The 19,568-nt window shown below is 35.8% G+C and overlaps 1 protein-coding gene and 2 long non-coding RNA genes across 15 annotated transcripts; all 3 read right to left on the minus strand.

The window, feature by feature from the left end:
• Positions 1–1,772: 1,772 nt before the first annotated feature.
• Positions 1,773–4,451, minus strand: LOC121887068. 3 transcript variants are annotated; one of them, XR_006092902.1, is made up of 4 exons: positions 3,769–4,451; positions 3,434–3,659; positions 3,220–3,320; positions 1,773–3,124 (listed from the first exon to the last, which is right to left on the minus strand). It is a non-coding gene; the product is annotated as an uncharacterized LOC121887068 (long non-coding RNA). The 3 variants fall into 3 exon arrangements; XR_006092901.1 differs by having other exon boundaries at positions 3,434–3,664; XR_006092900.1 differs by having other exon boundaries at positions 3,434–4,446.
• A 1,357-nt stretch (positions 4,452–5,808) lies between these two features.
• Positions 5,809–13,653, minus strand: LOC121886687. 10 transcript variants are annotated; one of them, XR_006092818.1, is made up of 9 exons: positions 13,232–13,653; positions 10,710–10,947; positions 10,375–10,605; positions 10,161–10,261; positions 8,861–10,065; positions 7,442–7,477; positions 6,905–7,130; positions 6,691–6,791; positions 5,809–6,595 (listed from the first exon to the last, which is right to left on the minus strand). It is a non-coding gene; the product is annotated as an uncharacterized LOC121886687 (long non-coding RNA). The 10 variants fall into 10 exon arrangements; XR_006092816.1 differs by having other exon boundaries at positions 6,905–7,135; XR_006092815.1 differs by having other exon boundaries at positions 7,240–7,477.
• Positions 13,654–15,335: 1,682 nt separating this feature from the next.
• On the minus strand, positions 15,336–19,418 carry zgc:163057 (Hemoglobin subunit alpha-D-like). Of its 2 annotated transcripts, none has more exons than XM_042396894.1 (3): positions 19,204–19,418; positions 16,916–17,120; positions 15,336–15,591 (listed from the first exon to the last, which is right to left on the minus strand). In XM_042396894.1, the coding sequence occupies exons 1-3, from the start codon at positions 19,248–19,250 to the stop codon at positions 15,463–15,465; spliced, it is 381 nt and encodes a 126-aa protein (XP_042252828.1). In that variant the 5' UTR covers positions 19,251–19,418; the 3' UTR covers positions 15,336–15,462. The 2 variants fall into 2 exon arrangements, with proteins under 2 accessions (XP_042252828.1, XP_042252827.1); XM_042396893.1 differs by lacking the exon at positions 19,204–19,418 and adding an exon at positions 17,613–17,941.
• Between the last annotated feature and the right edge of the window lie 150 nt (positions 19,419–19,568).

Raw genomic sequence — 19,568 nt, forward strand, 5'->3', positions numbered from 1 at the left:
GGAAATAAATAATAGCCAGTCAGGCTGCACAGACAAGTCTTCAGGCACAATACTTCAGCTCACAGGCTCCTCATATTCTTCTGGCTGTACTTTTACAGCCACAATCTTCATCTCTGATTCCACTTCTTCTGACTCTAAATCCACCCGCGGCTCCTCTAGCTCAGACTCCAGAGGCGCCTGATATGATTCTGAACTTAAACATATGATTATTAAAAAAAGAACAAAATAATTCATAACTGGATACAGAAGAATAATTTTCTCAAGTCCCAACAAAGTTTATTCTTTTCATTTGGGTACCTGTCAGCAGCTGTGGTATTCTCAGTCTATTCTTTAATTGTTTGAATCAGCATGAGGATAGGAGCATGGGTCCTATCTAAACTTCTTGACAGGTGTGAAGTTACAAAATCATCAGGAAAATCAAGTGAGGGTGCATCACATTCTACACTCCTGTGTGACTTATACAGGGCTTGACTCGCCAAAAGGCATCTGCGGTCCTCACCTTGGTCCGGCAACCCACATCTTTCAGGACTGTGGACTGAGGAAACACAGGTTGTGTTGATAGTTTTCACGTCAGAGTTAAAGAACAAAGTGACACACATTTTAATTAACTTACAGGTCAAAGTAACATGTTTTCTTCTTTTTAAACTGTCTTTAAAACTGAAGAGTGGCGCTAATGTGTGTTTATAATCTTAAATTATAAAAACATATGGATACCAAAAGCCTGTGTTGAATAGAGCTTATTTGCTGCAACTATCTGAAAGCCCTTTGCTGATTTAAGTTGGGTTATTAAGTCCCCCTCTACTCAAAAATGCTTTCCTTCTTGTTCCTACAGTTGGATGTTTCAGCTTCATTGTACAGAATTATGTATGTTCAGAGTTCAGGGACACTAGAAGCTGTTTTAACATTCATCAACTGAAAATGGAAAGTTTCTCTGTGCTGATGAAAATCCAATTTTAAGGGGCGGACCTATGAGCATGATTTGTTTTGTATCCAGCAGGAAAACTCCTTTTATTTTATATTTATTTTATTTTCATTAAAAATGACAACAATGATTCGAGTCTGCAGGTCAGGCTCTTTACAAGCTGAGGGGATCCCTGTATTGAGGACTGTGAGGGGTTTCGGTGTCATTTGAGGACAGAGCGGATTTCTGTCAAGAGTTCTTGTTTTTACGTCTGGCACCTAAACTCAACACGCACGTGAACTATAATGTTCAGAACTGATAAGAGCTGGAGGCCCCCAGTGAAACTCAGGGCCACATGAGGACACCTAACAGAAAAAAAAAAAAATAAAGTGATCTAATTTACACCAAAAGAGACTACAGCCAATAATCCAACAGACACAATATTTTCAGCCATGTTAAATGCTGATAAACGTTATATTAATAACTTCCAGCGATGCAAATTTAGCTTGGCAATAAAGTCAACACAATTATTTTGCTGATGTAGATGTGAACTGCACTTTTTTTGTATCATTTTCCATCATAAACATAATTTAAAACGTTCTGTTAAAGCTGTAATGATATATTTTGAATGTAAATACCCTAAAATTGATTTTATTGTTAATGTGATGGTTATAATGGGTAAGTTTTTCATGCACAAATGTCGTTTTTCAAAAAAACAAAACAAAAAACAATATTTTTATATTTGTACAATTATTTTAGCTGCATTTTTGGAAACATAGAATTGCCTTTATTTTATTTTAATGTATTTATTTACTGTAAATGTATTTATTATTATTATTATCATTATTTTTATTGTATTTTTTCTTGTCCTACTATTTTATATTTATATACTTGATTATAATTTCAGTTCACAATGTTTAACATTCGGACTGAGGTGAAATTGAATATGATATTATGATAAATAAAGTCTTTACTAAAAAAATCAACAGAATTATCCTCATAGTTCTTGCTGCTCACCACGTTATGTCGTCCAGCATGAATGTTTTGTGAAGGATAACCTTATGATATAAAAAAAAACAAAATAAAACAAAAAGGACATAAATATTGAGCAGAATTCAAAAACTCTGAAATTTTCAAAAATATACAAAACAGACTTTTTGATTTTGAACTCTTGATTTTTGATCTGCTAAGGACACTCAGCTACAGCTGATGGGATGAACTACTTCAGCTGAGACATACTGGCCCACTCTAGAGCAGACGCCATAGATCTTATCAAATTTCAAAATGTTTTTAATGCAGGCTCCACCAGCTCAGAACAAAAATGATTAAATTCACTGTAAAAAAAATTCTTCTCGTTCCTCTTCTATTAATGGAGCAATTAGGAAATATGAATTCCACTGCCAGAATTATCAAGACTAAAAATCCACATCTGTATCTTATTTCAACCACATCTGTATTTAGGCACGGTTTATTTCAGCACCAGGGACAACTCATTATATATTACAGATTTATTTCAGCACCACAGACAGCTCCCCATTCATGACTAAAAGATTAAATCCTGATTATACTGCAGACTTTTAATTGTTTCCCTAATAAAGAAGAGGCCAACACTATTAGAGCACAGATATAATCAGAAATAAAATTACACAGAGCTTTGGAGTTAAGATACAGATTCAGGGTTGAATTATGAATTATGGGAACCCTCTGTGCTACAAATTAAACAAAACAGCAATACATAAGAAAATGTACCTGCTGAATAAATGAAGATTTTTTTCTTGGAACAACAGTACACCTGAAGCAATCGCTTTCAAGTGGATTTTAACTTGAATAGTAACATTTTCCTTTAAGTGTAACACTCACATTTTGAAAGTGAAAGGTGGTTTTTGTCATTTATTCTTGTTTAAGGATTTGATCAAATATTTTCTATGATATTAAACTGCAAGTTAACTCCTAACAAAAGCAATTTCCCAACATATTTGAACTGGTTTGCTAGGGAGCAGGATGTGGACTAGTTTGAAGTGTTTTAATATTTAATTGTTTTAATTAGGAACACTGATATACAATCACAAATACATCAGTATATTAGATCATTTTTATCATAAAATTTTAAAAAGCAGTCCATCAGGAAGATCAAACTCATTAATCTCATCATGAAAGGTTTTTCCTGGTCAGTCTGGATTGTTGACAGGTGTCTCAACCACCTTTTTCAGCTCATGACAGGGGCTGCGAACAGGAAAAACATGAAGCCATCACTTCACTAAGACTGCTATTGAAATAAAAAAAATATCAGCAAATGAGGTTCTTTTTCAAATTCCTACCTGTTCTTTGGGTATATGAACACCCAATCTGCAAATGTCGGTCATCACACCTTTGATGAAGTGTCTTCATCAGGCACCACAGTCATAAACAGCCCAAGCTACTAGAAACACAGAGAGAGGAGGAGAAACAAACACAGAATATACCTAATGACAACTGTAAATTCATTATAATTAGCAATAGGAGAAAATAAATTAAAGTTACCCTTAGTCTTACATTTCTTTTGGCTGTCAACAGTCTGAGTTATGTCTTGCCACCATCTGCTGCTGCCAGTCAGGCTGCACAGACAAGTCTTCAGGCACAATACTTCAGCTCACAGGCTCCTCATATTCTTCTGGCTGTACTTTTACAGCCACAATCTTCATCTCTGATTCCACTTCTTCTGACTCTAAATCCACCCGCGGCTCCTCTAGCTCAGACTCCAGAGGCGCCTGATATGATTCTGAACTTAAACATATGATTATTAAAAAAAGAACAAAATAATTCATAACTGGATACAGAAGAATAATTTTCTCAAGTCCCAACAAAGTTTATTCTTTTCATTTGGGTACCTGTCAGCAGCTGTGGTATTCTCAGTCTATTCTTTAATTGTTTGAATCAGCATGAGGATAGGAGCATGGGTCCTATCTAAACTTCTTGACAGGTGTGAAGTTACAAAATCATCAGGAAAATCAAGTGAGGGTGCATCACATTCTACACTCCTGTGTGACTTATACAGGGCTTGACTCGCCAAAAGGCATCTGCGGTCCTCACCTTGGTCCGGCAACCCACATCTTTCAGGACTGTGGACTGAGGAAACACAGGTTGTGTTGATAGTTTTCACGTCAGAGTTAAAGAACAAAGTGACACACATTTTAATTAACTTACAGGTCAAAGTAACATGTTTTCTTCTTTTTAAACTGTCTTTAAAACTGAAGAGTGGCGCTAATGTGTGTTTATAATCTTAAATTATAAAAACATATGGATACCAAAAGCCTGTGTTGAATAGAGCTTATTTGCTGCAACTATCTGAAAGCCCTTTGCTGATTTAAGTTGGGTTATTAAGTCCCCCTCTACTCAAAAATGCTTTCCTTCTTGTTCCTACAGTTGGATGTTTCAGCTTCATTGTACAGAATTATGTATGTTCAGAGTTCAGGGACACTAGAAGCTGTTTTAACATTCATCAACTGAAAATGGAAAGTTTCTCTGTGCTGATGAAAATCCAATTTTAAGGGGCGGACCTATGAGCATGATTTGTTTTGTATCCAGCAGGAAAACTCCTTTTATTTTATATTTATTTTATTTTCATTAAAAATGACAACAATGATTCGAGTCTGCAGGTCAGGCTCTTTACAAGCTGAGGGGATCCCTGTATTGAGGACTGTGAGGGGTTTCGGTGTCATTTGAGGACAGAGCGGATTTCTGTCAAGAGTTCTTGTTTTTACGTCTGGCACCTAAACTCAACACGCACGTGAACTATAATGTTCAGAACTGATAAGAGCTGGAGGCCCCCAGTGAAACTCAGGGCCACATGAGGACACCTAACAGAAAAAAAAAAAAATAAAGTGATCTAATTTACACCAAAAGAGACTACAGCCAATAATCCAACAGACACAATATTTTCAGCCATGTTAAATGCTGATAAACGTTATATTAATAACTTCCAGCGATGCAAATTTAGCTTGGCAATAAAGTCAACACAATTATTTTGCTGATGTAGATGTGAACTGCACTTTTTTTGTATCATTTTCCATCATAAACATAATTTAAAACGTTCTGTTAAAGCTGTAATGATATATTTTGAATGTAAATACCCTAAAATTGATTTTATTGTTAATGTGATGGTTATAATGGGTAAGTTTTTCATGCACAAATGTCGTTTTTCAAAAAAACAAAACAAAAAACAATATTTTTATATTTGTACAATTATTTTAGCTGCATTTTTGGAAACATAGAATTGCCTTTATTTTATTTGAATGTATTTATTTACTGTAAATGTATTTATTATTATTATTATCATTATTTTTATTGTATTTTTTCTTGTCCTACTATTTTATATTTATATACTTGATTATAATTTCAGTTCACAATGTTTAACATTCGGACTGAGGTGAAATTGAATATTATATTATGATAAATAAAGTCTTTACTAAAAAAATCAACAGAATTATCCTCATAGTTCTTGCTGCTCACCACGTTATGTCGTCCAGCATGAATGTTTTGTGAAGGATAACCTTATGATATAAAAAAAAACAAAATAAAACAAAAAGGACATAAATATTGAGCAGAATTCAAAAACTCTGAAACTTTCAAAAATATACAAAACAGACTTTTTGATTTTGAACTCTTGATTTTTGATCTGCTAAGGACACTCAGCTACAGCTGATGGGATGAACTACTTCAGCTGAGACATACTGGCCCACTCTAGAGCAGACGCCATAGATCTTATCAAATTTCAAAATGTTTTTAATGCAGGCTCCACCAGCTCAGAACAAAAATGATTAAATTCACTGTAAAAAAAATTCTTCTCGTTCCTCTTCTATTAATGGAGCAATTAGGAAATATGAATTCCACTGCCAGAATTATCAAGACTAAAAATCCACATCTGTATCTTATTTCAACCACATCTGTATTTAGGCACGGTTTATTTCAGCACCAGGGACAACTCATTATTTATTACAGATTTATTTCAGCACCACAGACAGCTCCCCATTCATGACTAAAAGATTAAATCCTGATTATACTGCAGACTTTTAATTGTTTCCCTAATACAGAAGAGGCCAACACTATTAGAGCACAGATATAATCAGAAATAAAATTACACAGAGCTTTGGAGTTAAGATACAGATTCAGGGTTGAATTATGAATTATGGGAACCCTCTGTGCTACAAATTAAACAAAACAGCAATACATAAGAAAATGTACCTGCTGAATAAATGAAGATTTTTTTCTTGGAACAACAGTACACCTGAAGCAATCGCTTTCAAGTGGATTTTAACTTGAATAGTAACATTTTCCTTTAAGTGTAACACTCACATTTTGAAAGTGAAAGGTGGTTTTTGTCATTTATTCTTGTTTAAGGATTTGATCAAATATTTTCTATGATATTAAACTGCAAGTTAACTCCTAACAAAAGCAATTTCCCAACATATTTGAACTGGTTTGCTAGGGAGCAGGATGTGGACTAGTTTGAAGTGTTTTAATATTTAATTGTTTTAATTAGGAACACTGATATACAATCACAAATACATCAGTATATTAGATCATTTTTATCATAAAATTTTAAAAAGCAGTCCATCAGGAAGATCAAACTCATTAATCTCATCATGAAAGGTTTTTCCTGGTCAGTCTGGATTGTTGACAGGTGTCTCAACCACCTTTTTCAGCTCATGACAGGGGCTGCGAACAGGAAAAACATGAAGCCATCACTTCACTAAGACTGCTATTGAAATAAAAAAAATATCAGCAAATGAGGTTCTTTTTCAAATTCCTACCTGTTCTTTGGGTATATGAACACCCAATCTGCAAATGTCGGTCATCACACCTTTGATGAAGTGTCTTCATCAGGCACCACAGTCATAAACAGCCCAAGCTACTAGAAACACAGAGAGAGGAGGAGAAACAAACACAGAATATACCTAATGACAACTGTAAATTCATTATAATTAGCAATAGGAGAAAATAAATTAAAGTTACCCTTAGTCTTACATTTCTTTTGGCTGTCAACAGTCTGAGTTATGTCTTGCCACCATCTGCTGCTGCCAGTCAGGCTGCACAGACAAGTCTTCAGGCACAATACTTCAGCTCACAGGCTCCTCATATTCTTCTGGCTGTACTTTTACAGCCACAATCTTCATCTCTGATTCCACTTCTTCTGACTCTAAATCCACCCGCGGCTCCTCTAGCTCAGACTCCAGAGGCGCCTGATATGATTCTGAACTTAAACATATGATTATTAAAAAAAGAACAAAATAATTCATAACTGGATACAGAAGAATAATTTTCTCAAGTCCCAACAAAGTTTATTCTTTTCATTTGGGTACCTGTCAGCAGCTGTGGTATTCTCAGTCTATTCTTTAATTGTTTGAATCAGCATGAGGATAGGAGCATGGGTCCTATCTAAACTTCTTGACAGGTGTGAAGTTACAAAATCATCAGGAAAATCAAGTGAGGGTGCATCACATTCTACACTCCTGTGTGACTTATACAGGGCTTGACTCGCCAAAAGGCATCTGCGGTCCTCACCTTGGTCCGGCAACCCACATCTTTCAGGACTGTGGACTGAGGAAACACAGGTTGTGTTGATAGTTTTCACGTCAGAGTTAAAGAACAAAGTGACACACATTTTAATTAACTTACAGGTCAAAGTAACATGTTTTCTTCTTTTTAAACTGTCTTTAAAACTGAAGAGTGGCGCTAATGTGTGTTTATAATCTTAAATTATAAAAACATATGGATACCAAAAGCCTGTGTTGAATAGAGCTTATTTGCTGCAACTATCTGAAAGCCCTTTGCTGATTTAAGTTGGGTTATTAAGTCCCCCTCTACTCAAAAATGCTTTCCTTCTTGTTCCTACAGTTGGATGTTTCAGCTTCATTGTACAGAATTATGTATGTTCAGAGTTCAGGGACACTAGAAGCTGTTTTAACATTCATCAACTGAAAATGGAAAGTTTCTCTGTGCTGATGAAAATCCAATTTTAAGGGGCGGACCTATGAGCATGATTTGTTTTGTATCCAGCAGGAAAACTCCTTTTATTTTATATTTATTTTATTTTCATTAAAAATGACAACAATGATTCGAGTCTGCAGGTCAGGCTCTTTACAAGCTGAGGGGATCCCTGTATTGAGGACTGTGAGGGGTTTCGGTGTCATTTGAGGACAGAGCGGATTTCTGTCAAGAGTTCTTGTTTTTACGTCTGGCACCTAAACTCAACACGCACGTGAACTATAATGTTCAGAACTGATAAGAGCTGGAGGCCCCCAGTGAAACTCAGGGCCACATGAGGACACCTAACAGAAAAAAAAAAAAATAAAGTGATCTAATTTACACCAAAAGAGACTACAGCCAATAATCCAACAGACACAATATTTTCAGCCATGTTAAATGCTGATAAACGTTATATTAATAACTTCCAGCGATGCAAATTTAGCTTGGCAATAAAGTCAACACAATTATTTTGCTGATGTAGATGTGAACTGCACTTTTTTTGTATCATTTTCCATCATAAACATAATTTAAAACGTTCTGTTAAAGCTGTAATGATATATTTTGAATGTAAATACCCTAAAATTGATTTTATTGTTAATGTGATGGTTATAATGGGTAAGTTTTTCATGCACAAATGTCGTTTTTCAAAAAAACAAAACAAAAAACAATATTTTTATATTTGTACAATTATTTTAGCTGCATTTTTGGAAACATAGAATTGCCTTTATTTTATTTGAATGTATTTATTTACTGTAAATGTATTTATTATTATTATTATCATTATTTTTATTGTATTTTTTCTTGTCCTACTATTTTATATTTATATACTTGATTATAATTTCAGTTCACAATGTTTAACATTCGGACTGAGGTGAAATTGAATATTATATTATGATAAATAAAGTCTTTACTAAAAAAATCAACAGAATTATCCTCATAGTTCTTGCTGCTCACCACGTTATGTCGTCCAGCATGAATGTTTTGTGAAGGATAACCTTATGATATAAAAAAAACAAAATAAAACAAAAAGGACATAAATATTGAGCAGAATTCAAAAACTCTGAAACTTTCAAAAATATACAAAACAGACTTTTTGATTTTGAACTCTTGATTTTTGATCTGCTAAGGACACTCAGCTACAGCTGATGGGATGAACTACTTCAGCTGAGACATACTGGCCCACTCTAGAGCAGACGCCATAGATCTTATCAAATTTCAAAATGTTTTTAATGCAGGCTCCACCAGCTCAGAACAAAAATGATTAAATTCACTGTAAAAAAAATTCTTCTCGTTCCTCTTCTATTAATGGAGCAATTAGGAAATATGAATTCCACTGCCAGAATTATCAAGACTAAAAATCCACATCTGTATCTTATTTCAACCACATCTGTATTTAGGCACGGTTTATTTCAGCACCAGGGACAACTCATTATTTATTACAGATTTATTTCAGCACCACAGACAGCTCCCCATTCATGACTAAAAGATTAAATCCTGATTATACTGCAGACTTTTAATTGTTTCCCTAATACAGAAGAGGCCAACACTATTAGAGCACAGATATAATCAGAAATAAAATTACACAGAGCTTTGGAGTTAAGATACAGATTCAGGGTTGAATTATGAATTATGGGAACCCTCTGTGCTACAAATTAAACAAAACAGCAATACATAAGAAAATGTACCTGCTGAATAAATGAAGATTTTTTTCTTGGAACAACAGTACACCTGAAGCAATCGCTTTCAAGTGGATTTTAACTTGAATAGTAACATTTTCCTTTAAGTGTAACACTCACATTTTGAAAGTGAAAGGTGGTTTTTGTCATTTATTCTTGTTTAAGGATTTGATCAAATATTTTCTATGATATTAAACTGCAAGTTAACTCCTAACAAAAGCAATTTCCCAACATATTTGAACTGGTTTGCTAGGGAGCAGGATGTGGACTAGTTTGAAGTGTTTTAATATTTAATTGTTTTAATTAGGAACACTGATATACAATCACAAATACATCAGTATATTAGATCATTTTTATCATAAAATTTTAAAAAGCAGTCCATCAGGAAGATCAAACTCATTAATCTCATCATGAAAGGTTTTTCCTGGTCAGTCTGGATTGTTGACAGGTGTCTCAACCACCTTTTTCAGCTCATGACAGGGGCTGCGAACAGGAAAAACATGAAGCCATCACTTCACTAAGACTGCTATTGAAATAAAAAAAATATCAGCAAATGAGGTTCTTTTTCAAATTCCTACCTGTTCTTAGGGTATATGAACACCCAATCTGCAAATGTCGGTCATCACACCTTTGATGAATTGTCTTCATCAGGCACCACAGTCATAAACAGCCCAAGCTACTAGAAACACAGAGAGAGGAGGAGAAACAAACACAGAATATACCTAATGACAACTGTAAAATCATTATAATTAGCAATAGGAGAAAATAAATTAAAGTTACCCTTAGTCTTACATTTCTTTTGGCTGTCAACAGTCTGAGTTATGTCTTGCCACCATCTGCTGCTGCCAGTCAGGCTGCACAGACAAGTCTTCAGGCACAATACTTCAGCTCACAGGCTCCTCATATTCTTCTGGCTGTACTTTTACAGCCACAATCTTCATCTCTGATTCCACTTCTTCTGACTCTAAATCCACCCGCGGCTCCTCTAGCTCAGACTCCAGAGGCGCCTGATATGATTCTGAACTTAAACATATGATTATTTAAAAAAGAACAAAATAATTCATAACTGGATACAGAAGAATAATTTTCTCAAGTCCCAACAAAGTTTATTCTTTTCATTTGGGTACCTGTCAGCAGCTGTGGTATTCTCAGTCTATTCTTTAATTGTTTGAATCAGCATGAGGATAGGAGCATGGGTCCTATCTAAACTTCTTGACAGGTGTGAAGTTACAAAATCATCAGGAAAATCAAGTGAGGGTGCATCACATTCTACACTCCTGTGTGACTTATACAGGGCTTGACTCGCCAAAAGGCATCTGCGGTCCTCACCTTGGTCCGGCAACCCACATCTTTCAGGACTGTGGACTGAGGAAACACAGGTTGTGTTGATAGTTTTCACGTCAGAGTTAAAGAACAAAGTGACACACATTTTAATTAACTTACAGGTCAAAGTAACATGTTTTCTTCTTTTTAAACTGTCTTTAAAACTGAAGAGTGGCGCTAATGTGTGTTTATAATCTTAAATTATAAAAACATATGGATACCAAAAGCCTGTGTTGAATAGAGCTTATTTGCTGCAACTATCTGAAAGCCCTTTGCTGATTTAAGTTGGGTTATTAAGTCCCCCTCTACTCAAAAATGCTTTCCTTCTTGTTCCTACAGTTGGATGTTTCAGCTTCATTGTACAGAATTATGTATGTTCAGAGTTCAGGGACACTAGAAGCTGTTTTAACATTCATCAACTGAAAATGGAAAGTTTCTCTGTGCTGATTGAAAATCCAATTTTAAGGGGCGGACCTATGAGCATGATTTGTTTTGTATCCAGCAGGAAAACTCCTTTTATTTTATATTTATTTTATTTTCATTAAAAATGACAACAATGATTCGAGTCTGCAGGTCAGGCTCTTTACAAGCTGAGGGGATCCCTGTATTGAGGACTGTGAGGGGTTTCGGTGTCATTTGAGGACAGAGCGGATTTCTGTCAAGAGTTCTTGTTTTTACGTCTGGCACCTAAACTCAACACGCACGTGAACTATAATGTTCAGAACTGATAAGAGCTGGAGGCCCCCAGTGAAACTCAGGGCCACAAGAGGACACCTAACAGAAAAAAAAAAAAATAAAGTGATCTAATTTACACCAAAAGAGACTACAGCCAATAATCCAACAGACACAATATTTTCAGCCATGTTAAATGCTGATAAACGTTATATTAATAACTTCCAGCGATGCAAATTTAGCTTGGCAATAAAGTCAACACAATTATTTTGCTGATGTAGATGTGAACTGCACTTTTTTTGTATCATTTTCCATCATAAACATAATTTAAAACGTTCTGTTAAAGCTGTAATGATATATTTTGAATGTAAATACCCTAAAATTGATTTTATTGTTAATGTGATGGTTATAATGGGTAAGTTTTTCATGCACAAATGTCGTTTTTCAAAAAAACAAAACAAAAAACAATATTTTTATATTTGTACAATTATTTTAGCTGCATTTTTGGAAACATAGAATTGCCTTTATTTTATTTGAATGTATTTATTTACTGTAAATGTATTTATTATTATTATTATCATTATTTTTATTGTATTTTTTCTTGTCCTACTATTTTATATTTATATACTTGATTATAATTTCAGTTCACAATGTTTAACATTCGGACTGAGGTGAAATTGAATATTATATTATGATAAATAAAGTCTTTACTAAAAAAATCAACAGAATTATCCTCATAGTTCTTGCTGCTCACCACGTTATGTCGTCCAGCATGAATGTTTTGTGAAGGATAACCTTATGATATAAAAAAAACAAAATAAAACAAAAAGGACATAAATATTGAGCAGAATTCAAAAACTCTGAAACTTTCAAAAATATACAAAACAGACTTTTTGATTTTGAACTCTTGATTTTTGATCTGCTAAGGACACTCAGCTACAGCTGATGGGATGAACTACTTCAGCTGAGACATACTGGCCCACTCTAGAGCAGACGCCATAGATCTTATCAAATTTCAAAATGTTTTTAATGCAGGCTCCACCAGCTCAGAACAAAAATGATTAAATTCACTGTAAAAAAAATTCTTCTCGTTCCTCTTCTATTAATGGAGCAATTAGGAAATATGAATTCCACTGCCAGAATTATCAAGACTAAAAATCCACATCTGTATCTTATTTCAACCACATCTGTATTTAGGCACGGTTTATTTCAGCACCAGGGACAACTCATTATTTATTACAGATTTATTTCAGCACCACAGACAGCTCCCCATTCATGACTAAAAGATTAAATCCTGATTATACTGCAGACTTTTAATTGTTTCCCTAATACAGAAGAGGCCAACACTATTAGAGCACAGATATAATCAGAAATAAAATTACACAGAGCTTTGGAGTTAAGATACAGATTCAGGGTGAAATGAAATACATTGGAATATTTATAGATTCTGGATTTTTTTTTTTTAACGAGGGAGAAGGAGTAGATGTAATTTTAAGGATTTTTTTATTTTTTTGTGGAAAAACCATATCAGACACACATAATTATTGCAAGTAGAGTATTTTATGTACATCTTAAAACAAGTCTGGAGGGGATCTTTAAAGGTGCTATGGCCCAGCCAAGTAAACTAGCTTCAGGGTAGACTTTTAGTACCCACCGGTCGGCCCTGTGGAGGGTTTGGAAGCGCATCTTCGGTGAGATGAAGCCGGACAGCAGAGCCTGGGCCTGGGTGTTGTTGGTGAAGCTCCGCGGGGAGGAGTGCAGACTTTCAGCCGGGAAGTCCGGGAGTCCTCCGGCTGTCCGAGGATCTACAGCCGCCGGAGAGCCCGCATAGGGTCAGTCAGGGAGGAGAAAGTACATATCATCCCCATCCTGGTCAACTTTGTAAAGATATAAACTAGCTAACCTACTAGCATAATATAATATAAACGACGAACTGTTGGTAGTATATACGAAGAATATAAAGCCTACTAAACACAATAATGTAGAAATTATAGATTCTACTCCATATTAAAGCTAACGAGTTTGATAAGTATGTAATTTATTTTTCTTCTATGGCGGCTTCTCCTGTTTTATTTATATTGGCGGTGCAACATATTCACTACCGCCACCTACTGGACTGGAGTGAAGCTGTAGGACAATACTGGTAGTAAAACAACTGGAATATAACATTCATAAGTATGTTTTAATTAGTGTATAATCACCTGGGCTATTCAATTAAAGTTCAAAGAGGTCCAGTTAGAGAAAGCAACGGTTCAGAACATCATAATGTTTAACCTGCGTTATGATTCAGTGCCATATATATAGAAGTAACCTAGTAGTTGTATCAACGTCTGTATGTAGTCAACAACTGACTATCAAATCAAATAAAGAACGTACAATTTTAATAATATTTCAACAATATTAATGGTCAGTTTTCACATCGAAATGGAAGGATTTTAAATAAGAAGTACTCTAATAATCAATAAATGTTCTTTTCTCATTTCAAGTAAAAAAAGGGCTGCATTTAAAAATGAAATATCCAAGAGTTTTTGAAAAATGTGCAATCTTAAAATAAAGTGCTTAACTTTAGAAGAATGAAATAAAAAGTGTGGCCTGAGTTTCTCTCTTTCTTCTTTTTTGTTAACGCCAATTCACATCTTTACAGTCTCGACCAATTTTATAATAAACAATCTCAGCAAATCTTAATAATTGAACAGCTTTAACGCCTCTTTTTCTCTTTCTTTCCCTCTTATATCCCACTACCCCACTTTCTGTTGTTCAGTGACACAAGCGAGCTCTTTTGTTAAGATCCTGGTGGATCGATCATTTAGATCATTTATTTTCTGTGCCCTCAGTTCAGATTTGATTGGGTATGTTTGCTCCAAAGATTTGTGCTTTGTCTCGTTCACATCGTTCACATTGCCGCTGTTGAAATTTTATTTTATTTTTCATTTCTTAACCCAAAAACCATTTTACCAGACGATGGCGCTGTTGTAGTGTAAATCTATACAACCTCGGTGTTATCCTGGTGACGTTCACTAGGCGAGACTATGGACTAAACCTGAGTTTCCTTAGGCAAAGGAGCACCCAAATGTTTACTTTTTCACATTTTACTTACTTTACTGCCTATACTAATCACATATCAAGAGGTTTCTAAAGAATACTGTAAGCTAATCCATTCATTTCCTATATTCTAGGCTGCCACTGGTTTCCATTCATGCCAGTATGAAAATCAACTTTTGGACAATTGAAACTTGTTGGATGTACACACTTCAGAAGTCACTAGTAGAAATGTCATCATCACATAGGCCTACCAGTAATGTAGTTGCAAGCAGAGAGACCTTGTTCACCCATTCAAGACGGGCTGCTAGTGTTGTTTACACAGTTAAACCCAGAATAAAATCAAACTGTTACTGACATTGTGAAAAATGATTATTATTAATTTGGTAGTTTCTTGTATTGAAATGGTTGCTGTTCAGATGGCAGAGTTTCCAATCCCCACCTACAGCTGCATTATCATAAACCTTAAGTCATTTTTACTACAAAACAAAGTTCACTGTGATGGATTATTTGCCTCAAGCTAATTTGAAGTCTCTGGAAGTTGATTTTATGCCTAAATTAAATAAACAACTGACTGGAAGGCTGACAATCAATCTAATAACTTAAGTTATTCTTTTAAATGATCAGCAGTAGCACACATTTAGTAGTCAATGGAATAAAACTTCTAAAAAAACAAGTTTTGTCCTTTAAGACTTCAAAAACCAAATCCAATAGGTTAATTGCACATTTTTATTATTACAAAACATTACACAACATTAAACAACTACACATATACATAAATATGTCATATCATAAATTATCATAAATGCCTCATATATATACTTCCTAGAAACACGTGGCTGAGTCTCATCTGTATTTCTCGGCGAGCACGGCTGCGAATGCTGACAGGTACTTGTCCATTGCTGCATGTGCAACCGGTGTGAACGCTTCGCCCATGTGACAGGCCAGGGTGACGAGCATACAGTGTGAGAACAGCTGCAGAGAAGTAAAAGATTTGTTATTGACAAAGTACTGATGTAAAGTCAATAAATACTCTAGTTAGGCTGCAGTTCAATTAAAGATATAAGTTGAAGCAGAGAGAAGGATGGTGCGTATATAACAGTCATAAAATGTGTGAAACCTGTTGCTGTTGAGATTTATGTATCTAACAGTCACATGTTTGATTTAACAGATACAGTATGAGCCTCACTGTTCCCTAACCGTACCCATCTGATACACTTTGTTGGTGGTGGTACAAAGTAAATTTTTAAGTAAACATTTGAGACAGATTTACTCTTAATAAAGCAATGAAAATAGTCCCCTTTGACTTTCATTTATGGCAAAACTTAACACACAGTTCACAGGAAAATCTTTACAGTGGCACCTCCAGATTTTGTAAGATGATGTTTTGTGTTTTGGTCCCATAACTGTGGTGTATAACAAAAAAACTGTCAATCATTATATGCACTTGATTTGCACAGTGATGACAGTTGAGAAGTTTTGTACTGTGAGCTGCTAACCCAGAGAGTTGATCACAGCAGTTATCAGTTTGGTGAATAATGAGAACAGGACAGAGTGTAGGAGTATAATAAGAGTCAGAACAACAGTGACTCCTGCATTACAGAATTTTCTGCAACAACTCTCAGTCAGTACTGTAAAACTCTCTGAACAGACCTCCTAAAGCACCACCTGTTCAAACCCAAGACTAAATAGATGTGAAATTTCAAATTGCTATGTACGGTAAAAAAAAACCCAAAAGGTAATTCAAGTGTAATCAGCCGACTGTTATCTAAACTGTTCCTACAAACACTGAAATGAAAGCGTGCATTAGCTTTGCATTGCAGACTCAACATAATCCAAGCTAAACGTTTGTATCCCCCCCCCCCCCCCCCCCCCCCCCCCCCCTTTTTTTGTTGGCTACAAATGTCCTTGTTGAAATTAAATACTGAAACATACTGAAATTGATAGACTTCTTACACAGTTTATCATATATGCCAATATATTGTAGTTTTCTTTAAGAATGTACAAAACTTAAAGAGCTTAATTTCTGATATATATGGAAGTATATGGAGGTAGCTGGTATATTCTGCCATATATTACACATACACTATTTAATGTATCACTCATTTTATTGTTCTTAAGTGTGTGTCCTGTGTCATATGCTCATATGGCAAATGTATTTCTATTGCATAATCACTTGTGTTATGCTACAGGATTTAATGGGCGTGTTGTAAACAGGTGATCCAAACTTGACTGTAGATTGATCTTATATGGATTCCGTGTATGTTTCCACACTATAGAAAGTACTTTGGACAGGCACCTTGAAGTTGGACGGGTCTATGCGCAGCTGGTAGGCGTGCAGGGTTTGCAGAGGACCCAGGGTGACCGTCAGCTGGCTGATGTCTTGGGCTCCCTCTGCTATGGCCAGGACGATCTTCTTCCCGTGGGAGAGCAGGTGAGGGGAGCGTGCACTGATGTCGAGATGGGAAAAATATGTCTTGGTGCCGGGGAAAGTGACGAACATCCTGTGGGATGAAAAAGGGACGATGTTTGTTGCAATGATTATAGCAAACATTATGGTAATAAAAGTAGGTAACAATTGGAGATTGAAGTTGGCCACTCCTTTTGCTGTCGTCATCATAATCATCATCACCACAACACTGGTGTGAACTCGGTGCCAAGTAATTTGAATTTCACTGAAACCTCGATGGTAAATTTGATGGATTTGCTCTGTTACATCTTCATATGTGAATCAAAGTTTACTTTTATCATTATGATGGAGAAACGTCAGAAATCTTTTATGCCTTCATCTTTATAAACAAACCAGTCTTAGGTAAGATGCAGTAAAGATAAGGTGGCTTACATCCAATAATGTATCTACTTATCCATATAATGTCTTGTCAGTTATCAGTGACTGAGATGCTTTCCAGAGTACTGGCATATTGAAAATGTAGTCATAACACACAGAAAGCTTAGATTTTGGAAATGTCTACACAATATACAGAGTGTGAACCTACCGAAAAAGCGCATCTGAACCAATATCTTCAGCCACAGGAGTCAGACTTTCCCATATTTCTGCAATGAGCTTTCTCTCTCTCTGTGAGAGCATTGCAGCCTATTGCACTGAACGTTAGATGATTAACTGAGGTAAAACTATCAAAAGTGTGAGATTACAGCTGAGCGGAGGTCAGGTGTGCGTAAAACCATTTTATCACAACAATAACGCTGTTAACCAAAACGCAGGACAAAAAAAAGTGGTGAGCAAAAGAGATGGAGTAATAATTCCTTCTGTCTGAAGAGGTGTAATGGTAAAGGTCTCGGCAGCCGTGCGCTCTGGTGCGGGATGTTTTCCTCGTCTGCTTTATCGGACCACAACCAGTGCAGGGTGGGGGCTCCGCACTACTGCGCTATCTGCTGCTCCGTGTGCGTCACGCTGGATATTTCTACCATATCACTTATGTGACTCTTCTCAGAGTGCAGCTGGAACGGGTTGCTGATGATGACGATGGCCCCTTAGGTGCCACTACATTTTTTTAAATTTATTTTCATTTTTATTTTTTGGGTTAGTAGGTCGAGGTTCCCTTACTATCAGCATATAGATATGAATAAAAGTAAAATTATATGGATAAAAAAGCTAACTTGAATTTAAAATGTTCAATAATCATAATTCAAGCACTGCTGGAGGTGTATATGCCTATTGTTTTTTTTTTTTTTTTTTTTTTTGTAAAACCCACCACTCCAACTCTTAAACATCACTTTTTTTTTTTTAAAGATTTCTTACTCACCTTGTTAACAGTGTTACATAAATGAGTCAGAGTGCGTGTTCCAGTGTGGAGCAGGCTTTTGCAGATAAGGTCTTTCAGCTGCTGCTATCTGCAGCTCCATGAGCTGCTGCTCAAAGCGCTGTGGGCGTGAGACCAGTCTGCATCTGATACCATTGTGAGGACCATCCAGCCCCCCAGAGGACTTAAGCTTTGTTGTGTGTCTTTTATTGAGGCGTTTAAACAAACACCATTGTTCAGGAGCACTGAGGAGCAGGCAGAGTCGACAGTGACAAGACATAATAGTGGTGCATATTCCCAAACAAAGTTATAGTTCATCAAATTACCACAAAGCAAATGCCACACAGTAAACCTTTGAGGGAGTCGCCCACATATCCCAGTTGTTGATCTACTGTAACCTAAAGATTCATGTTTAGCCGGAACCAGCACCAAACAAGCAAATGACACTCAGATACTGAGTACTCTTTGTGTCACTTATTCATAGACTGACCAAAATAAGATCACATACAACACAAAACATACAGTACATAATATAGAAAACATGTTGACATGTTGCAGTAGTTTGGTTTAAATAATAAAATCAATAGTGGCTGAAATCCATTTAGCCTGCTTCAGTTTCAGGGTCCTGGTGTTGTGCATTCACTGTCACACTGTCATTTCTTATTTGAGTATGAATAGAACAGAGTCATTGTTAATGTTATTAGTAACACCTGTGCTTTTCCTACTATATTAAGTCAACATGTCCGCTGTGAAAAGGCCTATTACAGACAGGAGGGATCAGATGAACTTATAATGTTGTAGGTCTTCATGTGGCCACATCACTCACAGATCAGCTCTGGTCATGAATGTAGTTCTTGTAGACTGTGGAAACATCCTGATTGTCTCCTTGAACTGATTGACACCTATTCAAGCAACATTTCAGTTGTCAGGTGGAAAAATTCTGGAGGTTCCTCAATATAGCACAAAGTCCTTGTGGAGGGATACAAGTATAGAAAAGGTTTTAAAAAAAAGAAAGAAAAAAAAAGACCATGAACCTGCAGCTTTCTGATGCTGGGTCAACTTCATGCTGTGTGTCAGCAGGTTAACAGTGGGTGGGTGAGAGCAGGCAGCCTGTGTCAGTGAGGTTATCATGGAGGAACCTCCCATCACTTCCAGAAGACTCTACAGTAATTATGGTGTCCCTGCATGACC

Source organism: Thunnus maccoyii, chromosome 20 (genome assembly GCF_910596095.1).
Source record: "Thunnus maccoyii chromosome 20, fThuMac1.1, whole genome shotgun sequence".
Taxonomy (NCBI): Eukaryota; Metazoa; Chordata; class Actinopteri; order Scombriformes; family Scombridae; genus Thunnus; species Thunnus maccoyii.

Coding starts and splice junctions, on each gene's coding strand:
- zgc:163057 (XM_042396893.1), bottom strand. CDS start 17,704: ATGCTCTCACAGAGAGAGAGAAAGCTCATTGCAGAAATATGGGAAAGT. Junction 17,121..17,612: donor GGTTCAGATGCGCTTTTTCG/GTAGGTTCACAC, acceptor TTCATCCCACAG/GATGTTCGTCACTTTCCCCG. Junction 15,592..16,915: donor TAGACCCGTCCAACTTCAAG/GTGCCTGTCCAA, acceptor ACTTCTCTGCAG/CTGTTCTCACACTGTATGCT.